This window comes from Thermobia domestica, chromosome 7 (assembly GCF_964235325.1).
Source record: "Thermobia domestica chromosome 7, izTheDome1.hap1.1, whole genome shotgun sequence".
Lineage (NCBI taxonomy): Eukaryota > Metazoa > Arthropoda > Insecta > Zygentoma > Lepismatidae > Thermobia > Thermobia domestica.
The window spans coordinates 242,067,429-242,092,228 of record NC_137460.1 but is presented as its reverse complement, the minus strand read 5'-3'; the positions used below and the strand labels follow the sequence as shown (position 1 = coordinate 242,092,228).

General features: G+C 34.8%; 1 protein-coding gene across 1 annotated transcript in view; it reads right to left on the bottom strand.

Annotated features, from left to right (window-relative positions):
* Positions 1-10,467: 10,467 nt before the first annotated feature.
* LOC145690790 (uncharacterized) overlaps positions 10,468-24,800 on the bottom strand; it is an 83,120-nt gene continuing 68,787 nt past the window's right edge. Inside the window, exons 6-8 of the mRNA XM_081766066.1 lie at positions 23,480-23,559; positions 20,841-21,018; positions 10,468-11,382 (exon numbers count right to left, since the gene is read on the bottom strand). Coding sequence (XP_081622192.1) covers positions 11,359-11,382; positions 20,841-21,018; positions 23,480-23,559 — 282 coding nt within the window. The 3' untranslated portion in view covers positions 10,468-11,358. The remainder of the gene's footprint in view (positions 11,383-20,840; positions 21,019-23,479; positions 23,560-24,800) is intronic.

Genomic DNA, 24,800 nt, shown 5'->3' with positions numbered 1-24,800 from the left:
TGTAACGACGAAAGGTGAATAACAAATATATATGGGTACATATTAGGACTAGGGGGAAGTCATATAGTAAGGGTATACCTGACGGCGGCCATCTTGAAATCCGCCATTTTGATTTAAGGTTAAGTTTTTAAAATAGGAATAAGGTCATGTGATACATGATTTAAGGCGCAAATTTAATCAGAAGAACAATGGTGACGTTAATTTTGATTTACGCGCAATTAGTAAAAAGTTACAGGGAAATTAAATATTGTTGCATCATATGTATTAGTCCTTTACCCCACCTTGTAAATTTTGTGTTAATGATAATAATTAAATAAAAAGCAGGTGGATAAATATTAGGTCTATGGTAAAAGTTGCCTTGGTGGCTGCCATGTTCAAATCCGCCATTTTGAATCAGACAAAAGTTTTAAACAAAACGCATAACATTGACACCTTATTAATAGTAAATTTTACCTTAACTCCAACGTATAACCATTTTTGCTTTATCATTAACCAGCACAAAATTAAATGGATCGCTCCTTACTATTACTGCTTTGACGGAATTGTTAACGACAAATGTGTCAAGTGTAACTTGATTGCCTTTGTCAGGTGTGCTCACTATGAGCAGAGCATTTGTGCAAGTCATGCACTCTTTTCTGAACTACATATTGATTGTACTAATTGAGGACTTTCTGGAAGAAAGACCCAAGTTCAATTAGGGCTCAATTCCACTTTGGACATTTTTCCTTAAACTAGCAACTTGTTTATGCGATAACAAATGCTGATTAATGATAAAGCAAAAATGGTTATACCGTTGGCTTTATGATAAAATTTGCTATTAATAAGGTATCAATGTTATGCGTTTTTTAAAAAAAACTTTTGTCTGATTCAAAATGGCGGATTTGAACATGGCAGCCATCAAGGCAACTTTTACCATAGACCTAATATTTATCCACCTGCTTTTTATTTAATTATTATCATTAACACAAAATTTACAAGGTGGGGTAAAGGACTAATACATATGATGCAACAATATTTAATTTCCCTGTAACTTTTTACCAATTGCGCGTAAATCAAAATTAACATCACCATTGTTCTTCTGATTAAATTTGCGCCTTAAATCATGTATCACATGACCTTATTCCTATTTTAAAAACTTAACCTTAATTCAAAATGGCGAATTTCAAGATGGCCGCCGTCAGGTATACCCTCACTATATGACTTCCCCTTTGTCCTAATATGTACCCAAATATTTGTTATTCACCTTTTGTTGTTACAAGATGTCTTACAGAGCTTTTACCTCCAACTGTATGAAGACCATTCTGTACTTCCATGTGATATTATGGTAGCTGTATCTCCTAAACCCCTGGAGCTTCGCACCTACAACTTCACTGAAATACTGACCGCATTTAGTACTACTTTCTCATATGTGTCTCAGTCAGCAACTCGATTCACCCAAACGTAAGGTTTACTTGTAAGATATTTGCATTTCTCACTGCTTTCTTACCGTATTTTCGAAAAGTCTAATACCATCTCTGCTTTATAATTGAATTCATATTTGTAACTATCAATTTAGAAATATATTGTTGAATTACATAATAATATTTGTTCTGTACATTCTTTCGTATAAATTATCAATATCATAATGTTGAGTTCGTTACTCTTGGTACACGCATAAACCTATATTTCATCATATGAGATATGTATTTCCAAAACATGCTAAATAAGTTTGGTAGAATTTTTTAGAAAGGGCAAAAAGCTATATCTTTTTACATTGAAACAATATGGCAAGTGATATTTCAAACAGAATTTACCACAGAAAATAATGTGTTTTGACAAAAAATAATTACAAAATTTATCGTAAGAGGTTCCATGGTATACTCTTCCATATTCAATTCAAATTCGGACATTTTTTTGATTGAGCATATTTTGGAAATACACTTCTCATATGTAAACGTGCTAAAGTTAGTTGAAAATATTTCGACATATCATATTTTCTAACAATCATTAACAAGAAAGGCATATGTGCCAAATGCATGTTGTTTTTGTACAACAAACCGAGAACCCTCACCCCAAATGACCTTAAATGATTTTCTTTTGTGATTCCATCAAAAAGTCTCGAATGGGAGTCTAAGAAAGACAAAATGTCAAAACACGTAACACCTATTAAGTTTATTCATAATTTTATAGTTTCTTTCTGCTGTTAGCTTGTGATGCCCTCGCTTGTTCTTCAAGTCCCCTCCAGGAGGCGAGCCCTTGGGAACTACTGGTTTAAAATTTAAGGCAATGTAAAGTTGACCCTAGTACATTTATTCTAAAGAAAAATATAGTTAACTTTACATTGTCTGGAACTACCTCGTGGCTATGTCGTTAACGTGCGCGTATTCGGTCCGTAAGATCCGGATTCGATTTCCGGCGTAATCTCATGTGGTTCGCGTCCTACGTGAAACAGTACATCCATGTTTGATTATATCCTTGGTGTTGAAAGGGACGCTAAACTCCAACGAAATGTAATGCAATTTAAATTGTATGTTCCAGTTGGTATTATATGTGGTTCATAAACAATGCTAACTAATAATGGCCATCTAGCTCAAGTTGGTGGGTATTTCTCGCGTAATTGAACCGAGCATGGCTTATCTATAACGACAGAAGTATTTGCCTCAAAATACTTCTAAACCAGACCTACCTCATTGTGATCCCATCAGCTAATACATGTGATCTTAAAAAAATGCTAAAATTGCAGACAGAAATAATATTCATGCGTAGTGCGTTTTTAAAACTTTTATTTGGACGAAGACATATTTAAGGATAGTATATTTGTACCGCGTAAAAAATGAACATAAATCAAGAAGTATAATGCATTGTATTTCACAAGCAATAATATTGATAATCTCCATTCTCTGTTTTTAAACACGCATACACACAAATGAAAGCAACAAGCATAGTAGCAGGTTGAACTTGAAATTTGTGACGTCATCGGAACATGCCCAATAAGAGTGCTACTTCAGCCATGTATTGGATGAATCTCTTGGGATCGGCGAAGATGCCGCCCAAGCTTAGAGCCTATATAACATCATACATTGCATCATACGCGGACTAGCTGACTGGATCCTGTTCCTTTCCCCGAGAAGAGCCGATTCAAAATAAGTCACATTCAAAATAAGCAGTGCGTAGAAACTGATATAATGCTAAATAATCATAAAATCATGTACTCAAAGTCAACCAAATTTTTGGGACTCTGGCTAAATCACAACCTCTCCTGGGAAACTCTCATATTTTCACTGGCCCAAAAACTCAATAAAATGCTCTATGCATTAAAATCAATTAAACATGTTTTACAATTTAACACGATTCGTAACTTATATTTCGGTCTCTTTCAGTCTTTACTTACATATGGCATAATCTTCTGGGGAAATTCTCGAAAAAGTAATATGTTGTTTGTAATACAAAAAAGGCTTTTAAGAACTATAGCAGGGGCCAAAATAAACGACCCATGTAGGCCAATATTTAAGGAATTTAAAATTTTGCCGTTACCCTCTCTTTACATGTTTCGACTGCTGCTCTTCGTCAAAAACAACATTGACTTATTTAACACACCATCAACACATAAATATGATACCAGGCGCAAGGATAAAATCCCCAGCAAACAGCACTTCACTAAGTTATATGAAAGGAATCCAATGTTTATGGGTTCTATATTGTACAATAAACTACCTCAGAATATTCGAAGGACAGAACAAAAAGGAGAGTTCAAGAGGTTAACGAAAACCTATCTGTTGCAGCACTGTTTTTATTCTGTAAACGAATTTTTAGATATGTAAGTGAATTTGTCTATTGATAGTTTTGGGTAGCATAGTAGTTTAATTCAATTGTCTATTGATAGTTTTGGAAATATATTGTTATGTAATGCTTTTATATCGTAGATGTAGCATAGTAGTTTATTTCAATAGGTATGTATTTGTCATTACTACGTGTTTTATATATTTGTACCCTTGACGAGTCTTATTCATACGCACGTAATCGTGCAATATGGATGACTAAAAAGACGAAATGAATGAATGAATGAATGAATGAATGAATGATTTAAACCCGAGCGTTTCCGATCTCTACTCAGCTGTCGCAGCCAATGAATGGGCGCGTACTAAAGTTGGATGAAAACAGGCGAAACAGTTATTTTAGAGAAAAATATATATATATAAACAGTTTTTCTTTTATTCCATTATTTATCACAAAATTCTTTAATTAAAATCCCAGGGGACTAGCCTAGTCCCCTAGTCCCCTTGACTGCACGCCGCTGCTAAGAGATAAGACGATTTGAATATTCAAGAATAAATGCAGAGAAGTCAACAAAAAATAAGTTCATTTATTCAGAGCGCATTTGACAATGCAGATATTAATACAAGGATACTTGACTGTTGCAATACGTTTCATAGTATGAGAGGAATAAAAATATGCACAAGAACTGAAATTTCCAGCCACTGAAGTTGCCAAATCTGATTATGTTGCTAGTCTTTGTAAAAAAAAAAAAAAAAAAATCAAAGTCTACAAAAGGTCAACTAAGTTAATGTGGGAATCAAGAGTTTGATTATAAAGTATGTATTATCAGGAACATATGACCAACTTGATGTTAAAAACCTAGTTTCTTGACGATATATGATTAAGCATTCACTTCTTAATTGTCTCCAAACCCTCCATGGAGTGGTTTTATGCACATCTTGACAGCAAACTCTCTGCAATTCACTGAATAAGACAGTCTCATTGAAACACTTACTCCATTGTTGCTGTCTCAGAACATTAACGTTTTGCAAGCGGAAGGAGATGCTGATAAAATAATCGTGTCGATAGCTATTGATATGTGTCTTACACAACAGTCAGTTGATATTGTTGGTGCAAACACTGATTTGTTGGCAATAATGATATAACGCTCAAAACCAGAAAATCACTTGCACTTGGTAAAACCAAAATCAGCCACAAGGGAAATTAAGTATTACGATTTGGGATGATTAGTAAGAAAATGGAGCCTCTTTCTGCTTTGATTCTGCATTACATGCATTAACAGGCTATGACTCAGCATCAGTTCTTTTCAAGAATGGCAAAAAGTATGTTCTCAAACTGATTCAAACAGATAATGAAATAGCTCACTCTCTAACTGTTTTTAATGGCAAAAATCAAGACACTGAACTTATAATTGCTACAGGAGAAAAATTCTTGATGAGACTGTACGGCGGTAAAGAAAGTGAGGATATATATTTTTAAAAAACTTTTGGGTGAATATCATTGTTACCCACCTTTGGTCTTGCGAACCTACCTCCAAAATCTGCAACTGCCAGACAACATTCACTAAGAGCATACCTTCAAGTCCAGTTTGGTTTGGAAATAAGTTGGAGCCCACAGAATGGGGTTGGTACGTGAAAAATGAAAAATTGGTTCCAATATTAACAACTTTTCCAATGGTGCCTGATAAGCTCTTAAATCAAATTAGTTATCAATGTAAAATATCTCTTCGTAATGATTGTTCCAGAAGAGGTGAATGTCGAAAATATGGACTCTCCTGTACTAAATTCTGCAGAAACTGTAGTGGATGACCAGCAATAATGCTCAAGAAGTTATTTCTGATGAACCAGATGAAGTTGTCGATGATGTCTTATAAACTACACTTGTGCAATTATAAATGCAATTAGAAACTATTATCTTAAATCATTTCTAATACATCCTGCGTTATTGTAAGTACGTCTATTCATAAGAAGTACATCAAACCCTCTAAAAATTTTTTTTAAAAAAGTACTGGTAATTACAGTTTATTGTCTACAATTTTGAGATGACATTTATATTTACAACCAAAGAGAAAAATAAAGTTTTACTCGACAAAATAGTGTTTTGAAAATTTACCTTAATTTCATAATTAACATAAAATAACCCATTTTATTTTGCGTAATTAGGCGTTTAGAAGATGGAAATCCATGTATATTTGTTCAAGTTATAGGGACAAATGTCAGAGAGTAACGAACTCTTGTACCGCCATTTTGAAAGTGAAGCCGGCATGGGATCGATGGGGACTTAGTATGCTTTAAGGTTTGAAATACCGATACTGAGAAATTCAGCTTTCATTTAATTAGCCCGATACGACCCCTATATTTTGCTTATCTTTCCTGGAGTACTTAATTTTCGGGAATACATCTAAGTGACTGTATAAATAGATCATCTTAATATTTAACTTACACTCAAGAGATTTGGAACTTTAACTCTCTCGTTTACCGGTTTAACCTAATTTTAAGCTTCGCGTTTGTCCAAAAAATTTCCGACAACTCCCAAAACAAATGAAATCCAGGATTTTCCCTCAGCCTCATTCATCGAATTTATGAAGGAAAGATCCTTAATTAATTGTCTTATTAGTGGGCCATGAAATATCTCTGCTTTAATTTTTTCGTATTCAACTGAGGCATTGTTTTCCCTATATATTCAAAGTATGGTCCATCGTTATCAAGAATCTTTACGAACTGCTTCGTAAGGCTCAGCTTAATATGCGGTAAAGGAAAAATTATTTTATCTCGTGTAACTAAGGGATCGTTCCCCAACGGCCATGTTTTCTCTCTTAGGCAACTTTTTTATAATCCAGTTGTGTGTTTTGCCTCCATCCCAGAGGGACAAGAAGCAAGGATATTTGGTGTGGCCCCTTTGCTGTCCAAGGAGAAAGTTCATCATGTTTTAAGTCCACATATATCACTCATTGATGCTCATGATACTTTATCTTCTTCTAGATCTAAGCTATGGTGTTATATTCTTCTTTCATTTTCGCTGAGTAGTTGATATTGAACCATATTAGTTTCCATTGTGTAGGACACATTTCAAACTTCGGTTTGAGTTATCAATAAATAGGCGCCAATAACTTGGAAAATACTGAGACCTCTTTTTTTTTTAAGTCATCTGATTTCACGACAAGATACAAGATTGTATTCTTGAGAGAAGAAGGATAGCAGATCCTTTTCTCTTGTACGGTAAAAAGTAATTTTGCTTCCTTGTTCCAGTAAGTTTTTGTCGTTCAACCAGAATGCCAGTAATCCAGAAGCTTCTTTTGGCAAGTTGAGATCTCTGGTGAGGTAACTTAACTAATCCAGGTTGAAACGTTGAGATATTGATGACATCCCCTCATAATCACAGTCATCTTTATCAGCATCCAAAAAGGTCATCAGAGGAACAACACTCGCCCTCACAGAGCTTGGTTAGCTGGTAAAATGTTGAAGTCGGTACTTCCTCTGACTGAGAGACTGGACGTCTTAAGAAACTAAATCAGGGTAAGTCCACTTGCTACGGTTGTTTCGATTTATTCCAGTGATATTAATTAGGAAGAAATAACAGTCATCGAAGAGTTTGGGTTCCCTCCAAACCATCAGTAAGATGAATTTCATATTTCTTCTTTACTCGGTAGTCCACTATCGTAATGTTCTGTATTAGTTTTACAGACCTGATGAGGTGCCCAGGTTTTATCCTGTTCACCAAGCCTAACACCAAACTATCCAACATAAGCTCTCTTTAAAAAATCAGTAACTGATTTTTAATTTGAACATGTATTCTCCACATAAGTAGCAAAGCACAACAGGATCATTTACTCAACTTCTTCTACTTGAACTCATTTTATTTCTGTTTAAAAACACAACAATCTACAATATAGTACGTTTTAGGTAAACTTTATAACAAGTCCTTCCTAAACAAATATTACACGAGGCCAACTTCGATCTACCCTGCATGGCGAGAACTCAGAAACTAAGTACTAACTTCAACTCTAGTTAAAACGTTGAAGGCGGAACTTAAGTCACCGGATGCTTACTCCATCTGGTATATTTTCCTGGAACTAGCTGGATAGTAGATTGACAATAGGGCAAATAACAGGGAAAAAATAAAGCAAATACAGGAAAAACTATTTCATATTTAGATTCAGTGCCCCAAATATAGCTAAAATCAGTTCTAAGGTTCTAGGCACATTTTTTTTCTTGTAGACTTTGTAATCATTTGTTACTTTCAACGTCTAGTACAACTAATAGTAAAGGAAGATCAGACGAGATTATAATTGAGGGCGTGGATGATAATCAGATACCTCCACATCTAGTTTAACATGTTATGCAACAAATAAAGAATAACGGGCAGTCTTACCAGGGGCGTCATTTAGGGGAGGGCAAGAGGGGGCAATTGCCTCCCCCAAGAGTTTGAGGAATACATATACTTTAATCGATTGTCTACTAATATACTAGTACAAAACCGGAAAGTCTTATGTCGTTGGTGCTCTTGCCCCCTCAAGCGAAGTCTGAAATGACGGCCCTGAGTCTTACCCTCAGGTACAGTCCCGTTATTCTAATATTAAGTCTAAGAATGTGAAACAAAGCCAAAAAGTTTGAAACTCTTACGTTCATGCTATGTAAGAAAAAACTGAATAGTGCTCAGGAAGAAAAACAGAAGGCAACATTTGGGAAGAAATTATTTGACTCCGCAGAAAGTTCAACTCCCGTTTCAGTGGAGCATTCATGTTCAAAATATAACGCTAAATATTGTCAATCCAGCAAAGGACTGGATCTAGTGCGATTCGTGCGAACAATGGTGACATAACGATGCAGGAGCATAGTATTAAGGGACTTCTACATATAGTTTTGTAGTTCCGAATTTTTTGTGTGGTATTTAAACTAGTGGAATACTTTCTAGTTTTAGTCTAACTTCTTGTTAATAAGAAAAGAAACTTCATAGTTTGCGCATTTTGTTTAGAGTTCATTAAAAAGTATTACTAAACAAATTTTTGCTGATAACATTCACGCTGTCGAATAGTTTTCTAAATTCTTGTAACCATATTCAGATGTTTTATAGTCAACTTTTTCATTACTCATTGGAAATGTCATTCTAATAAATATGTTAAAAGTTTGCTTGCATTATCGGATCTCTGTTTCTTAGCTTTTATACACACAAAAATGAATATTAATCTTTTCTATTCCTTTAATATTTTGTAATTCTTTCAGATGTTCCCTTGATGTTAAAAATTTATCAAAGTTTGGTCGAACTGCATCAGTTGTTATAGGGATGATACCGTCTGTAATATTTTTACATGGTAATTAATATTAAAACATATCGCATTAGTTTCTTGTTTCAATAAATAAATTGTAATAGCTATATTGTATTTCAATTAAAAAAAACATGCATGTCGATTTCCTACTTTGTGTATTTTAACGGACTTTTGGCCCCACACTGGGGTAAAATCTCCAATTTATCCATTCTGTTTCAAAGGCATTTATCTCACTAGGAAGTAAATTGATTGGCTTTGTAGCAGCCTCAAAATATAAAGCAAGATTTACTTCTATGTCTGTAAACTCAAACTGGGGACGTTTGCCCCAGGTACTCTACATGCCGGCCTTGTTAAGGATTTGTCAGAATATCAATAAGCTTTCTGTGGTTGGTCAACCACCGCGAGTGGACATCAAAATTTTCAGAACGAAAGCAACTGAACAATTTTTTGAGTGTTGCTTTTGATAACGTGTCTTGCCCATAAACCGTACAAATTTCTTTACTGGTTGGGAGGCATTTGCGTCTTTATTGAAGTAAAATTGTTGACCTTCACGGCGCAATACCTTGGATTTGATTATTTGAATTCTAATATGTTTTGCACATCTACTAGAGTCACCGCGACAATTCGTGAAGCCTGAGCTTTACACCAATCATAGAACTGCTTTGCCTCACGTGTGATGCATCGGAATGATTCGTGAAGCTGCAGTGCACCAGCATTGTTACCAAACTTAGACGATATGGTGAACGAACGACCAAAAGATAAAAACACTTAAAGAAATATAACACGAACACTAACAACGAACACTAGACTGAAACACTAACAATAATAATAGCAAAAACATAAAATAACAAAAACAAGGATAACAATAAAACGAAACTTAGCGGCAATCCGACAACACTGCATTCTCAGATGTTCTCTGTATAGCGCGAGAGAGGACACTCGAAAAAAAATCATGGGTGGGAGTTGACGACCGGGACATACCCTCGCGTTCTATTGGGCAGTGAAATTGGTACATCTAGGTCAAGCTTTACGACTCGTTGCGTCACTATAACTTCAATCAGCTGTCAAATGACGTAATGCTTCACCTGTGACTCATAAGATTTCGAACACTAACATAATAGCTAGGGCAACGGCTCAATACATTTTAGAAGACCTGATAAAATTGAAATTACTCGGAAAATACACTAAAAAGACAGGGAAAACAGGTCAATTCCTCTATTGGCTATTGTCCCGCCCTTACATTGACCTGAAAATACGATGCGGCATTTAAAAATGTTTCCCTTATTTTCTAGATTACTAATAATTACAGAACGAAACATATAATTTCATTTTACTTTATCAGTCAATCTATTGTTGTTCATAAAATAAAAGCCCTGGAAACCTACAGAAAGAAAATTATAAACACTACAACTTATGAGGTAAGAAAACACTTTGTATAATTTAAATATATTTATTTTAATTATATTTTTAAATAGTGTAAAAATATCAAACCTTCTCCAATGGCGGGCATTAAATGCCAAATATGGTTTTCCAAAAGATTTTTTTTTTCAATCAAACCTTTCACAAAATAACAATAATTACAGTGTTAAATAAATATATATATACGTACATATTTTAAAAAATCTGTCTATAAACAAATAACAAATTTGGTCACAGTATATTTTTATAGCGCTCTAAGCTCTTGTAAAATATGTTGCTACAAATATGATAATACCTTTGTCATTGCTTAATATACAATGTCTTTTACTGAATTGCTTTGTATTCTCGTGTTATATTCTTTAGAAAATATCATTAATATAAGAGTAAATAATTTTTAAAAAAGAAAAATCTCTAGAGTAGGATATTATAATAGTGTTTTAAACAACTCTTTAGAAACCATAACTTGAATTAATCTTGTAGTAAGTTAAGCATTTTCGAATACTTCTTAAAATAAAAAGAATTGACACAAAAAGTCCAGACAAATTTGCACATTTTAGTAATTTTGCCATAGTTGTCACAAGTGTTTAATTTCTCCTGCACCGGACTTTAAGATGTCCTTTTAAAATACTTTTATTTATATACACTCACACTATTTCTCCCAATGTTTCATACACACACACACACACTGAAGTCAGAAGACATACATACAACTCGGTTATTTAACTGTATTACAGTTATTAAAGTTTAATTTGTCGGCTGAGTCTTTAAAATGAGTATTAAGGTATCGAAAATGCCGCTATTGCTTCTCAAAATTATTTTTAAATGTGTAACTATAATGTAGTCTTCTTTACAAAAAAATTTAGAGTACAACACTGAAATCCTGGTACATTTCTGTTGCACAATTTTGTATCCGTTATTCAGTGCATAGACGCATTACTGACCTGAAACAAAGATATAAAGAATATTTTTAAGAAAAATGATTGAAATATCCAACAAAATATCTTAAAACTATTGGAAATAACTAAAACAGCTATTTCTAATGACAGGGATTGACAGTTTTTTCAAGCTATATTAATCTAATATATATAAGCTATATCAATCAAGCTATATCTATATCAATCAAACGACCTTCCGCCAACGTTCTGGAAGCCCATGGATTCTATCACAGTAGAACTTGGTGGGACGTGGAGCGAAGGTGTCAACTGCATTTTGCACCTCTACTAGGGATTTAACTGGCGTCCTCTAAGGTGATTATCTGACGAATGGAACTAATAATAATTGGATGGTGTAATGACCGGGGAGTATGGCGGATGCGATAGTGTTTCCCATCCACGGGTAGAATTGTGTCCCGGATCATCCTACCGTTGTCCCGTAACAGGAGGACACCTTTGCGATTCAGAAGTGCTGGCTCCATACTTTTGAGTTTTTTTTCTAGAACGCGGTTCAACTGCTGAAAGTACGCAGTTGTATTGATACTCTGATCAGCTGGTAGCAGTTCCCGATGCACGATAGTCGCGAGCAGTCCACTAAACATACAGGAGGACCTTCTGGGTCAGTGCTGGTTTCGGCTGTTTTGGAACAGGTTCATGGGATGCTAACCAATGATGACGGCGCCATGGAGCTTCGTACACGTCCCACTTCTGATCACATGTCAACATCCTGTCCGGAAATGGCTCCTTCCTCAGACGAGACAGCAAAGAAACACATTTTTAGATTATTTAGATTTATTTAGATTAGCTTAGATTAGGTGTCTGCTCACGTTGCCTTCTGGCCAGGAGTCAAATCATGTGGGACCCATCGACCCAACTTATAGTGCTTTCTAAGTTGATTGAGGTAATGCCGAATGGTTTCTCCACGCACACTGAATTGTAGTACAAAGTTCACATGTCTGGCAACTGTTCGCCTCAAAAGCTGCCTGATGATTATTTTGTACATGTGTTGTTCTTCCGGCACGTGGTGCGTCTTTAAGTGTTTTGTCACCGTCCTTAAACTTGTTAAACCATTGCTGCAGTGTCCGCGTAGTCACGACACTCTCATCACAGGCCTGACATATCTTTCGCCCCGCTGCAGTGGCGTTTGACCCCAGTTTGAACTTGTACAACATACACGTTCTTATGACGCTCTGTGGAGGTCCCATGTTCACTCTGTCCTTACCCAAGTTTACGGTGTAACTGAAATGCCACAACCAGGTAATATGTTGGATATACCCACATCAACAACTGACCTTCACCTTATCTCCATTCGCATTCAACTGACTGTGTGAGGGCCAATGGAACACAGACCTCCACAAACAGTGACTGGACTTTTTTGGTTACCTTTATACGTAGTGGAATGCAGTGCTTTCAAAAGTTACAAAAAGTGAATCAGTGTGAACAACTTCATTAGCAGCTCCAAATAAAGAACAAGTCATGTAAATTCTACAAAGAAACATTAATAGAAAAGCAAGTTCTATCACACAGCAGCGAGTGGAATGATGTAATTAAATTGACAGCTAATAAGTGATAATTAGACACCGGATGTTAGGCAAAATGCCTATTCTTTAATATTAAAGATATGATCAAAAGTAACGCCTAATTTGCCTACTTCGCCCATCCTGCCTAAATAATTGCTTTAGTGCCTAATATTGCGTATTCTGTGCATTTTCTTCAAAATAAGACCTTATTGGGGGAAAATATATAATATAGAAAGGATTCTGCTTCTTCCGAGAAATATACGAGTTCTTTGTAATGATAAGATGTCGGAAAACTGTGGACTGTAATATTTATTGATAAAGTGCTGTAAAACTTCGAACTGCTGTGTGTACTGATAAAGTGTATAAAATTTGGAGTGTTATGTGTAGTGATAAAGTGCTGTAGAGAATGTATTTACCAATATACAGTAAAAGAAGATATCAAACAGGTATGTTTCCATATTCTTTGAACATTATCTATGACGAATTTTTTTTTAAATTGAATTGTGTATTTACCTTCATTATTTTGAGTTCCAGTTTAGTGCCTATTTTTTAAATATTAAATGTCTATTTGCCTACTTATTTTCCAGGTTTTTAATGCCTAAACATGCGGTCTCTAGTGATAATTATAACTGCGATAAAGTTTACTGAATTCTATGTGAAATTGTATTTTGTAGGAAAGCTCAAAACTACATTTGAAGATGGAAAGGAAAGGATCTGGTGACGCAGCAAAAACACCGTTGCTGAAGATCACCGTGGAGAGTAAAATTTTCAATGAATGGACAGAAATTAAGGTAATTAAGGTAAAATTATGGTAATTCATATGTCTTTGCTACATAAAGTTGACATGTTTGGAAGGTAAGAAAAATAACAGAATTATGTTATCTCTCTAAAAAAAAAAGAAAAAAGAAAAAGAAAGAAAATGTAAAAGAATACGAATTAGAGAGATAATATACCTCTTTCGTTCTTATGATCATAAAACATAACAACTTCCATGTTCGCATGCAATGTAAAAATATTACTAGGGGAAGATGGGGTAATAAGAGACACTCGGGGTAATAAGAGACAAAAGTAATTTAAAATGTTAACAGTTTTCAAGTCACATTTCTGATTCTTTGTGTATATATACTTTGCTACTGGACAATGCAATAGAAAATTATTTTAATTCTTCCAAATGTATAAGAAGAATGCGAAAAAATATACTATTTTTTAAATTTCAGTTGTTGTCTCGCTGCCCAGATTTCTTCCATGCTGTGCTTTGTTATTAAACTGGGGTTACAAGGGATATGCCTAAGATGTATTCTATTGCCTTACCTTTTTACATGTTTATACTTTGGCTATTTTCGTCAATTGAATGTGAAAATTACGGTTAGTAAAAGCCGTACTTGAAAGTTGAATGATTTTAATTACAAACTATGATACAAATTACAGCCTTTCATTTTTCACTCATTCTGAACATTTTGGAATTACGAAATTAACACATTAGTCATATAAGCCTTTCTTATTGATAAGGTAGGGCCTACATCGTAAAACAATACTTTATGCTACAGTGACTTCTTACACAGTAGGCTATACAAAATTAAATAGGGGGAAATAAGAGACAAGCATTTTTCTGGCAAGCTCATTTATCAGGGAAAAACTGGCACAATTTCACTTTCAGGTATCACTAATGCTATACAAATTTATGCAAACAAATTATTTAGAAAAAAGCCCTTCCGGAAAACGACTGACTTTAGGTACCTAAAGATTTTGGTAGACACTTTTTGAGAGGCAGAAAAGAAGGTAAAGAAGTTGCTTAAAAGCAACGATTTTTTTTAGCTTGTACACAGAAAGATACAGTAAGCTGTGGAATGTCATTTTCGCTTTTTCTGATAAACCAAACTACCATTACTTTTGTCTCTTATTACCCCATCTTCCCCTATGTAATAAAAGGATATAAAATTAATTTTTCTTCTCATTGTTTACTTTTCCTTTCTATTTTCAGCCTTCCTTCATCTATTTCACCTTCCAAATAAGACAATTGGAGAAGAGACATGTTTCTTTAACAAAAATTTCATAATAATAATAATAATAATAATAATAATAATAATAATAATAATAATAATAATAATAATAATAATAATAATAATAATAATATGGGGTCTTATGCAGAGTCGTTTTGACGCATAATTAGCGTCGTACTAAAGGCCTGACTACTGCAGGCAACATATGTTAGTCGAACGCTTTAGTATTTCACTAATCACGCGTCAGAAGGACTCTGCATAAGGCCAATAATGACTAGTTAAATTTCTAAATAACAAACTCAATAAATAAGCTGTTAAGGAACACTTGATTTACAGGACTGAAGAATATTTAAGATAATATTATGAGATAGACTCATTTGGTAATATCATATTTATTATTCTAATTTATTTTATTTTATTATACTTTATTTTATTCAAATTTCATTGCATTATAATACAAGTATTCGTTTTTCTATGTCATGTAGTAAAGTTATATCTCAAATAAAAAATATTTAAAGATAAGTAATCAGCATGAAAACGAACTTCTTACAATTTTGTACTTAGTTTTCTTGTCTAGCTATATAACTACCAACTACGTACGTATACTGTATATTGCTATGTTTCTCTTTTTTATTCTTTTTTTCTTTCTTTCTCATTTCATTTCCCACCGTTCCTTATTATGAATTTTAGTTTGAATTTATTATTATATCATTTTGTAATGTATTATGTAATGTTAATTTCATAGTTAGCTTGTGTTGTAAATTCTAACGTATTAAAATTGAAAGAACGGAGTATTAGTTTCTGAATATTTATGACAAGACAAAATTATACAAAATCTATTTAAGCATTATGTTATTCACAAGTAGATGATTAGCACTGTTTATAATCTGAAGGTGACAACCGTATAGTACATCTGCGCCACTGAGGAAAGTTTTGGATAATATCAAGCAAAGGTTTAGAGCGGTTCTTTAAAAATTAAAAAAAAAAATAGTGCCACTTCTGTTACTGATATATCGATGTAATTTTATATACTTTTATTACTAGAGGAATTGTTTATGTTATGACACCTCTATACCACAATGATGGATGCCATGTGATGTGATATATTTGCTGCATATACTTTTAGATAACGTCGCTTGGGACAATAGGAGTTTTCATTGAAAATTTCAGCAACTACTAACAAGGGACGTATGCGAACCGTGACAGTTAGATATTTGTGAAAATTTGTACCCTGACTAATCGTGGATCGCTAATCATCCTGGTGATAATCACTCGGTGCGGAAATGCCTTGTTTACCCGCTACCTATAATATATATATATATGAAGCAGTGAACAGGTGAGACTATGCCGAGTTATACACCCAAAAACGCCAGAAAAAGGCAAAAAATGAAAAATGTATGCAGGTAAGCTTATACTTAAGAGAGCGGGGCGCGTGACCAAGAACACGGCAGTAGTGTCACACAAACAGTGTTGCCATCCAAATACAAATTCATAGTTTTTTTTTAGATAGAATGTATACCAATTTACGGCATTAAAACAATTGTCATAAAACATGAAAGAAAATAAGCAAAAGGTGGGTTATCATTGTTCCCAAATAAGGGAAATATGAGGCTCTAAGGTTGAGAAATCATGGGGTCCGTACAGAAAAGTGAACAATGTACAAGAAGAAGAACACTGCAAAAGGATGTGTACAGCAAGTCTTCCTGTAGCTCAGCAACTCCAATGGCATTTGTGTGGAAACGATATCTCGAACCGTTCTAAAAAGCTATAAAATTAACGGTCTTGGGGTTGCAACACTGTATAAAATCCTGCATGCTTTCCAAACCACAAAAACAAAGGCGTAGCGTCTGGAAAGAGTACAGAAAAGCTGTGGCAGAAACGGTAACAAATCTGTAACAAGAAAGTACATCAGAATCGATTCGCAAAGATTAATGGACTGTGATATGTGTCAGTCGAGCGTATAGGAAACGTATTGTTAGCATGTGGGACATCGATGAAGATAAAACACACTGCATTCAGGTTATCAGTAATATTCATAACACACTGCATTCAGGTTACCAGTAATATACATGTGCAAAATATTTTAATAAAATACACTAATGCATACAACATAAAAGCCACATATAGTATCGCAAAATACGTAGCCTACATTTCTCGCCCTAGCCGCATACTCGACATGACGTATCAAGCCTGTTAGTCACTGGATGCTTTGCAGGCTGTTCTTTACTCCCTATTATACATTTGGTCCTTCTGCAGTCTGTTGTTATACATTTGTTCGTTTCATTGTACGGACCGCATAATTTCTCAACTTCAGAGCCTCATATCTCCCATATTTGGCAACACTGATAAACCCACATTTTGCTTATTTTCTTTCATGTATTATGTCAATTGCTTTAATGTCATAAAGTTATATACGTTCTATTTGAAAAGCTATAAGTTTGTGATGGGATGGCAACACTGCTGGCGTGACAATACTGCTGTATTCTTGCTTGCGTGTCCGCCTCCGGTAGGTATCAGATTACCTGCATACATTTTTCATTTTCTGCGTTTTTCCGGCATTTTTGGTGTGTAACTCCCACAGTCTCACCCAGTCACTGCTTGGTATATGTGTTATATGTAGCCGGTAAACAAGGCATTTCTGCACCGAGTGACTATCACCACGATGATTAGCGATTCACGATTAGTCAGGGTACCAATTTTCATAAATATCTAGCTGTCAAGGTTCGCATACATCTCTTGTAAATAATAGAGTATACCAACATTAGTCCGAATGAATTTATGTGAATGTAATCAGGGTGGTGTATGTTTCATTTCTCTTATTATTAGATTGCGCGAACATATAAAAATAGTTTAATCTAATTTCTTGATTTGTGTAGCATTGTAACGAACACTTTTTCCGTTCATGAAAAATTAACTAAATAAATTATAGTTAAGTTAAACTATGTGAACTGTGACACAAAACTGTTAAATAAGTTTGCATCACAGGATAAGATATAACGTATCCAGCATGTCAAATATATCAAGAATAGCATAAGCATATACACAAGTGCACTTGTAAGGGCCTATTAGTAGTGCGAACAGATTTATTACATTTGTCCAATACAATATCTCTTGTTCAACTGCGAATATGTAAACTTAAAAAAAAAAAAAATACTAAATTCTGCTATGTCACGTTTAAGCTATTTGACGACCATAGCACGATATTATTATACTATTAACAAAATTGTTGGTAATTTTTCAACTAATTTAAAAATAACTATGAAATTTCTATAGTATAAATATTACTTCTGTTTATAATTTTGCATAAGCAAAACCGTGAGACAGGAAAATAAGCTTTGTAGTTCACCATTACGCAACTTTCCAGAGCCCTTTTCCCTGGTTAGCATACATGCTTTTGGTGCATGTGGTCTCGGCTTGGATTCCAGGTGAAAGAGAACGAAAAATTTAATTTCTCAATCATCCAATTTCATTAATCATCCGTTTCCTCTTTATCCTAAAGGGCATAACCATGAGAGGTTAAACTAAAAAAAAAAAATCATTTTTCAACTTTCCGATTTATGTATGAAGCACACTGAAAAAAAAAAAACTTTTTTTTTTTTTTAGTTTCCTACACTATTGGTACACAGTTTTTTATAAGTTACTGGAAGTACATTGAAAGCAAATGACATACTTAAGAGCCTGACTTACTAAAAATAATACAAAATTTGCCATTTTCTTTTGCTTGTTTTTCATAAGTGAAAGGAGATAATGAAATGCAACTCACCACAATCATAGATAATGTTATTCTACAACACAAAATTTGAACTTTAATAATTTTCAGTGTTGCCATCCATAGAAATTACAGTGTTGCCAGAATAACATTTCCTCCAAAATCTAAGTTACGGCAGCAACTAGAGGAACGTACTCCACTGCATTTAATTACGTATCATGTTGTTTTGGAATCCTGTGAACTACTTTTTAAGTAATAATTGTACCGTACACAAAATAGTTTTAACATACAGTTATTAAAATTAAATAATAATGTTATTTAAAAAGTAGTTCACAGGATTCTAAAACAACATGATACGTAATGAAATGCAGTTGAGTTCGTTTCTCTAGTCGCTGCCTTAACTTAGATTTTGGAGGAAATGTTATTCTGGCAACACTGAAAATTTTTCAGGTTCATATTTTCTGTTGTAGAATAACATTATCTATGATTGTGATAAGTTGCATGTCATTATCTCCATTTACTTATGAAAAAAAAGCAAAACAAATAGTAAATTTTGTATTATTTTTCATATCTAGGCTCTTAACTTTAGAAGCTTGCTTTCCCGTTATCTGATTTCTCATACATGTGTTTGTAATTGTATAAGACATTAGAAAGATGATATTTATCAATATCAGACTTAAATTTCTAGCACAGTTTCCCCGATAGACATAGCTCCATATTATTTTTATATTTTAATTTATAGGTTTATTTGACAATACTAAATATCTCTTATATATTTTATAATCTGGTGAACTTGTTTGTAAACAAACAACGAACAAGATCTTATTTAGAAATAATATGTTGATTTTAGTTGATTATGAGTTTAGCGTCCCTTTCAGCAACCAGGCTATATGAGATGTAGACTTACAGCTTAACAAGAGATCCGAACCACATGAGCTCCAGCCGGAAATTGAACGCGGCTCTCCCACGCCAAAGACGCGTACGCTAACCGCTCAACCACGAGAGCTCTATAAACAATAGGAAATTACGATGAGTTAAAATATAATATGTGTCTATACATATAATGATCAAACTAAAAAGTTTACTTCTGTACCTCATATGCCGTTATGGGAAGTCAATTACTACGCGTAAAAATACATGCTTATATTTTGATGTAATACACAGTGTGTCTACTAAATTTTAAGACTGGCAACATTGTAATGCCACCAATCAGTTATTGTGTGTAACTTTTAGTACCGATGTATTATGCACTGCTTGAAGAATTCACGAATTTATGTTCCGATGTTTTTGAGTTACAGTGATTTCAGTGAACTGTTTTTTTTTTTTTTTTCATGGATGGTAAAGTGGAGCAGAGAGTAGCCATGAAGTTTTGTGTAAAACTTGGTGAAGCAGCCACGGAGACTGTGGACATGATTCAAACAGCTTACAACAATGATGCTCTTTCTCGAACGATCATTTTTGTGTGGCATTGTAGTTTTCGTGAGGATTAGGAGGCGGTCACGGACATTAGACCTGGGCGTCCGGTAACTGTTCGAATTGACGAAAATGTTTAAAACATGTGGGGAAAATCTGACTGAAAGTCATCGTCAGTCCCTCAGAATGATTCGGAGGACTTGAACATTGGTAAGGATACTGTTCGGAAGATCGTGGAACGAGATCTACAGAAGATAAAGATTTGTTCCAGATTTGTGCTCCACAGTCTGACAGAGAGCCATTGAATGTGAGGCATTTTTGTCCCCCCCCCCCCCAAAAGAAAAGGTGACATGTTTCAACCATTCGCCCTAGTCACCTGACCTGGCCCCAGCAGACTATTTCTTGTTTCCAAAGGTCAAAATGACCTTGAAAGGAAAACATTTGTAACGAATGAACTCAACACTGTCGGAGAAGATGACTTCCAGAAGGGAATCCAAAAACTATACAGCTGTACAATTGCCCGTATATAACAAAGAGGGTTATATATTGAAGATTACAACCAATCAAGGTAATTACTCTTGTGCATTATTTTCTGATAATGCCAGTCTTAAAATTTAGTAGACACACTGTTTATTACCTTTGTATAAAACGTAGATTCCAGTTTATTGTTTGCCGTTGAGATACTAAAACTAAAACTAAATAATGATAATAATAACCAAAAGCTTCAGAATCAGCTCTTGAGTGAATTAAGGCAAATATTAATTTGTACATATCAGGGTTAAAATAAGTATGAATGAAAGAAGAGTAAGTTAACAGTATACGTACTTCAGCTCTACGTGCACTATTCTGGGGAGGAATGTCCCTGTATGAATGACCGCCGCTGCTTTCTTTATAGGAATCAGTTTGCTTCCTCTTGGGATAAAATACCTTCGAAATATGCTGGGAGCTATCGTCTGAAGTCTGCACAGCAACCTGTTTCCAACATCTATCTTGTTTGTTTCCTCTGAAAGATAATGTTGTTAATATCATAATATGTAGTCCTGTATTTCTATTGTTTTATTTCTAATGCCTTTTACTTTCACTAAACAAAAGTAGTATTAAAAAGAAAAGAAAGATTGATTGATAATAATGACGGGTAATGGGGATTCAATAAGTTTATTTGTTCGCTTTACAACAGAGGCATGAGGACAACACTATTCATTATTCGTACTGCCTTACAAAAATTAAAGAACGGGCATTAAAAATAGATATTGAAAAGAAGCAACGGATATAAAATGAAAAGTAAAATTAGAAAATATTCGTACACTAGTAGAAAAAACCTTCAGAAACCATGATCAAACATACACACTCACTGTATAGCTTGTACACTACGCATGGTAACGAGCACAGGATCCTACCCTATACACGACCTGTTTAAAACCATATCAGCTACGTACTTTCATATGAAGTTATGTAAGTTAATTGTTTCTACAACCTTTATCCAGAAAGTTTGGTGAATGATGTCATACTACCCACAGTCTTATGAGTGCGTAACCGCCGCATCCCGCACCCCGAGCGGCGGCGCTGAGAGTATGCTTATCGTGTGTAAACAGCACATTGTAGAGTGAAGATGTGTTGCGCGCGGTCGAAACCCAAAATGAAGCAGTGAATAAATTTGCTGTTCTGTTCCAAACTTGGAAAATTAGCGAAAGAGACACATGAAATGGTGCTAATAGTTTACGAAGAGCATGCTTGTCACTTCCAAGTGTGTTTATGAGTGGTTTAAACCTTTCCGAGAAGGGTGAGACAACATGAAAAACGCCCTCCGAAGTGGCTGGCCTGCAACTACATGCACCCCGGACAACGTACAGTAAGTGAAGGAATCGTCGTGGCCCAGGATCGTTGTGTGACAGTGCGAATGATAACGGAGGAAGTGAAAATTGGTCGTGAGACGGCCCACCTTATAGTGACTCAAGATTTGGATAAATGCAAGCTTTGCTCCCGACTCGTGCTCCACACTTTGACGCCGGAATAAATGTAACTTTGGCTTGACGCCTGTGGAGACCTCATCGACATGGGGGATCGAGACACAAATTTCCTAAAAACCATCGTCACGGGCGACTAGACCTGGTGCCTAAGGTACAACCCCGGAGGCAAACGTCGAAGTATAGAGTGGCCGGGTCCAGGGTCGCCGTAAAACAACAAGATACGAAGTGAGATAATCCCGGATCAAGATCATGCTCTTGGTGTTCAACTCTGAGGGTTTCTTTCATAAAGAATTCATCCCTGAGAGCACCACGCTAAATCCCGCTACGTACGTGGAAATACTGAAACGTCTGCTTCAATGGATCAAGTGGATACGTCTCCAGTACGCCAAACAAAGCGACTGGACCTGCTCCCGACAATGCCCGGCCACATATTGCCTTTCTGATGCAGCAGTTCCTGGCCAACAGGAGAGTTGTGCCACTCAATCACTCACCGTATTCCTCAGACTTGTTTCCCCCTGACTTTTTCTTGTCCCACAAATTGAAATTACACCTGAAGGGCCAGAGGGTTTCGGGCATCCAACGTAATGTTACGATCTAGCTGAAGGCCATCACTAAAGATTAGTACACCAGTAATTTCCAGGACCTGTACAACCGTTGCCAGAAGTGCACTACCATCAATAGGGATTACTTCGAAGGACAATAACTGCTTTTTCATGTAAGACAATAACCCATTCGAAAGACACATTCACCGAACTTTCTGGACAGAGATTGTAAAACAAATTTTGATTTTATTACTGCTCAGGTGGTTTTATATTCATTCTCAGTAACTTGTACCTTTCAGCAGAAATATAATATTTGTGCAGTTCTAGTTATTCTACAGTGTATTCGTTTATACTATGCATAAGGTATAGAGACCTAACATTTTTTGTTTGTGATCACCTATGACACGAGTACGAGAAATGACAGATTTAAATCACGTTTTGCAGTCGAAAGCTCACAACACGCCTCTACCCAGTTTGCATACAAATCTAGGAAGAACTATCATTGAAAATAAATTAACTTGGGTTTAAAATAAATTAGGTTGAATTCTATTCACTGAATCCTACCTTATAGGCTAAAGAAAACGATGAGAAATGAATGTTGAAAGGACAATGCTTGAGGAAGATTCGAACCAAAGACAGGCAGGTCTTGTGATTGGCATTTGAAAATCTTAGATCACAAAACCATGCCAGCGTCTATCTATTGCAAAAACAGAATTCAAAAATTTGCTTTCGTTCAAGTTATCTTGTGGAGTAACAGACGGACGTAAGTTACCGTTACTTGTTAAGATGTTAACATAGGTACGGACGTAAGACAGCGTTACTCGTTAGGATGTTAACATAGGTATCGACGTACTAATATTACAATCTTACAAGTCCCACTTGCATGAACCTACTAAACTAGAATTTGTAACTGATTTGTATTCAACTAAGACAGTCTTACAAAAAGAATCTGTACCTGTTTCTCTCGAAGTGATCTGCCTCCTTGTTATAAGTAGGACTTCGATCTCTGCGATTCTCCAGCCCGTAGAAGGCATCCTATAGAAAGAAAAGGAACAGAATAATAAATAAACCTCAGATATTGTTCAGATATCTTACTTTTTAATATGAAATGAACTTTAAATCGAGAGGATGATGAGCGAGCGAGCATGTGATACTGAAGCTGTAATAACTATTTCGAAATATGTCAGTTATCATTCACGTCAGCATATTTACCTCAAGATTAAATTTGTTAATCTCCATATATATATATATATATATATAGTGGCGTATTTACGATTTTGTTTCGGGGGCTTTGCTAACTTTAGTTCTAAAAATGTAAAAATTCTGCAAGATACTTCATTTATTTTAATACAGTAAATAAAATTTCGGGGGAGGGGGGGTGGCTTAAGGCCGGAAGCCGCCTCTTAAATACGCTACTGTATATATGTAAACGTGACTTTTTTTTTGGTAAAAGAATCTTACGTTTTTATCACTGTTCTTTTCTCATAAAGAACAGTTCTCCGTAATTTGATTCCGCAAATCATCAACATCTCAACAGACCATAACTATTTAGGTGAAGAGGTATTTAAACTATTTCCAGTCTGTAGAGTGGAACTTACCACACAGGAATATTATTAATTTCAGTACTAACTAGAGCATTAATTCCAAACTTACCTTTCCTCCAAGTTTTGGCTACCTGGATCTTGGTTATGGATGTAAAATAAATAAATAAATAAATAAAAATAAAATGAAATTTAAAAAAGAATAGATCCAAACAGCCAAAGAAATAACCTTGTCAGTCGTAGTTACAGCTGAATTTCGATACCGTAGTAACTTGAACCTATAAATTTTAATAATTTAAGTAAGTATGACATTGTTCTGAATGTTTATTATTGTCTATTACCATAGTATGCATAGCAACAAAATGTATCCTCATAACTAGAATATCAAAAACAAAAATAGTAACGTGAGTCATGTGCATGGATTTTTTTTTTTTTTTAACTTTTTCATATTTATTTTAGTTTTTACAATAATACAATTTAATCAGAATCAGGTATACAACTTTTTATGTTCTACTAAACATGAAGATACATGATACTAAGAACATATAAGGAAACTACCATTATGGAGATTCCTCGAAGATGCCTACATCGTTCCAACTGCAAGAATGAAGGAAGATCTACTAATTACAAGTTACTTTATTACAAACAAATTATTTAGTATGATAACAATAAGACTGAACATTTTTTTCACTAAGAAAACAATATTGGAATACGTTTCTTTGTATATTAAAATTT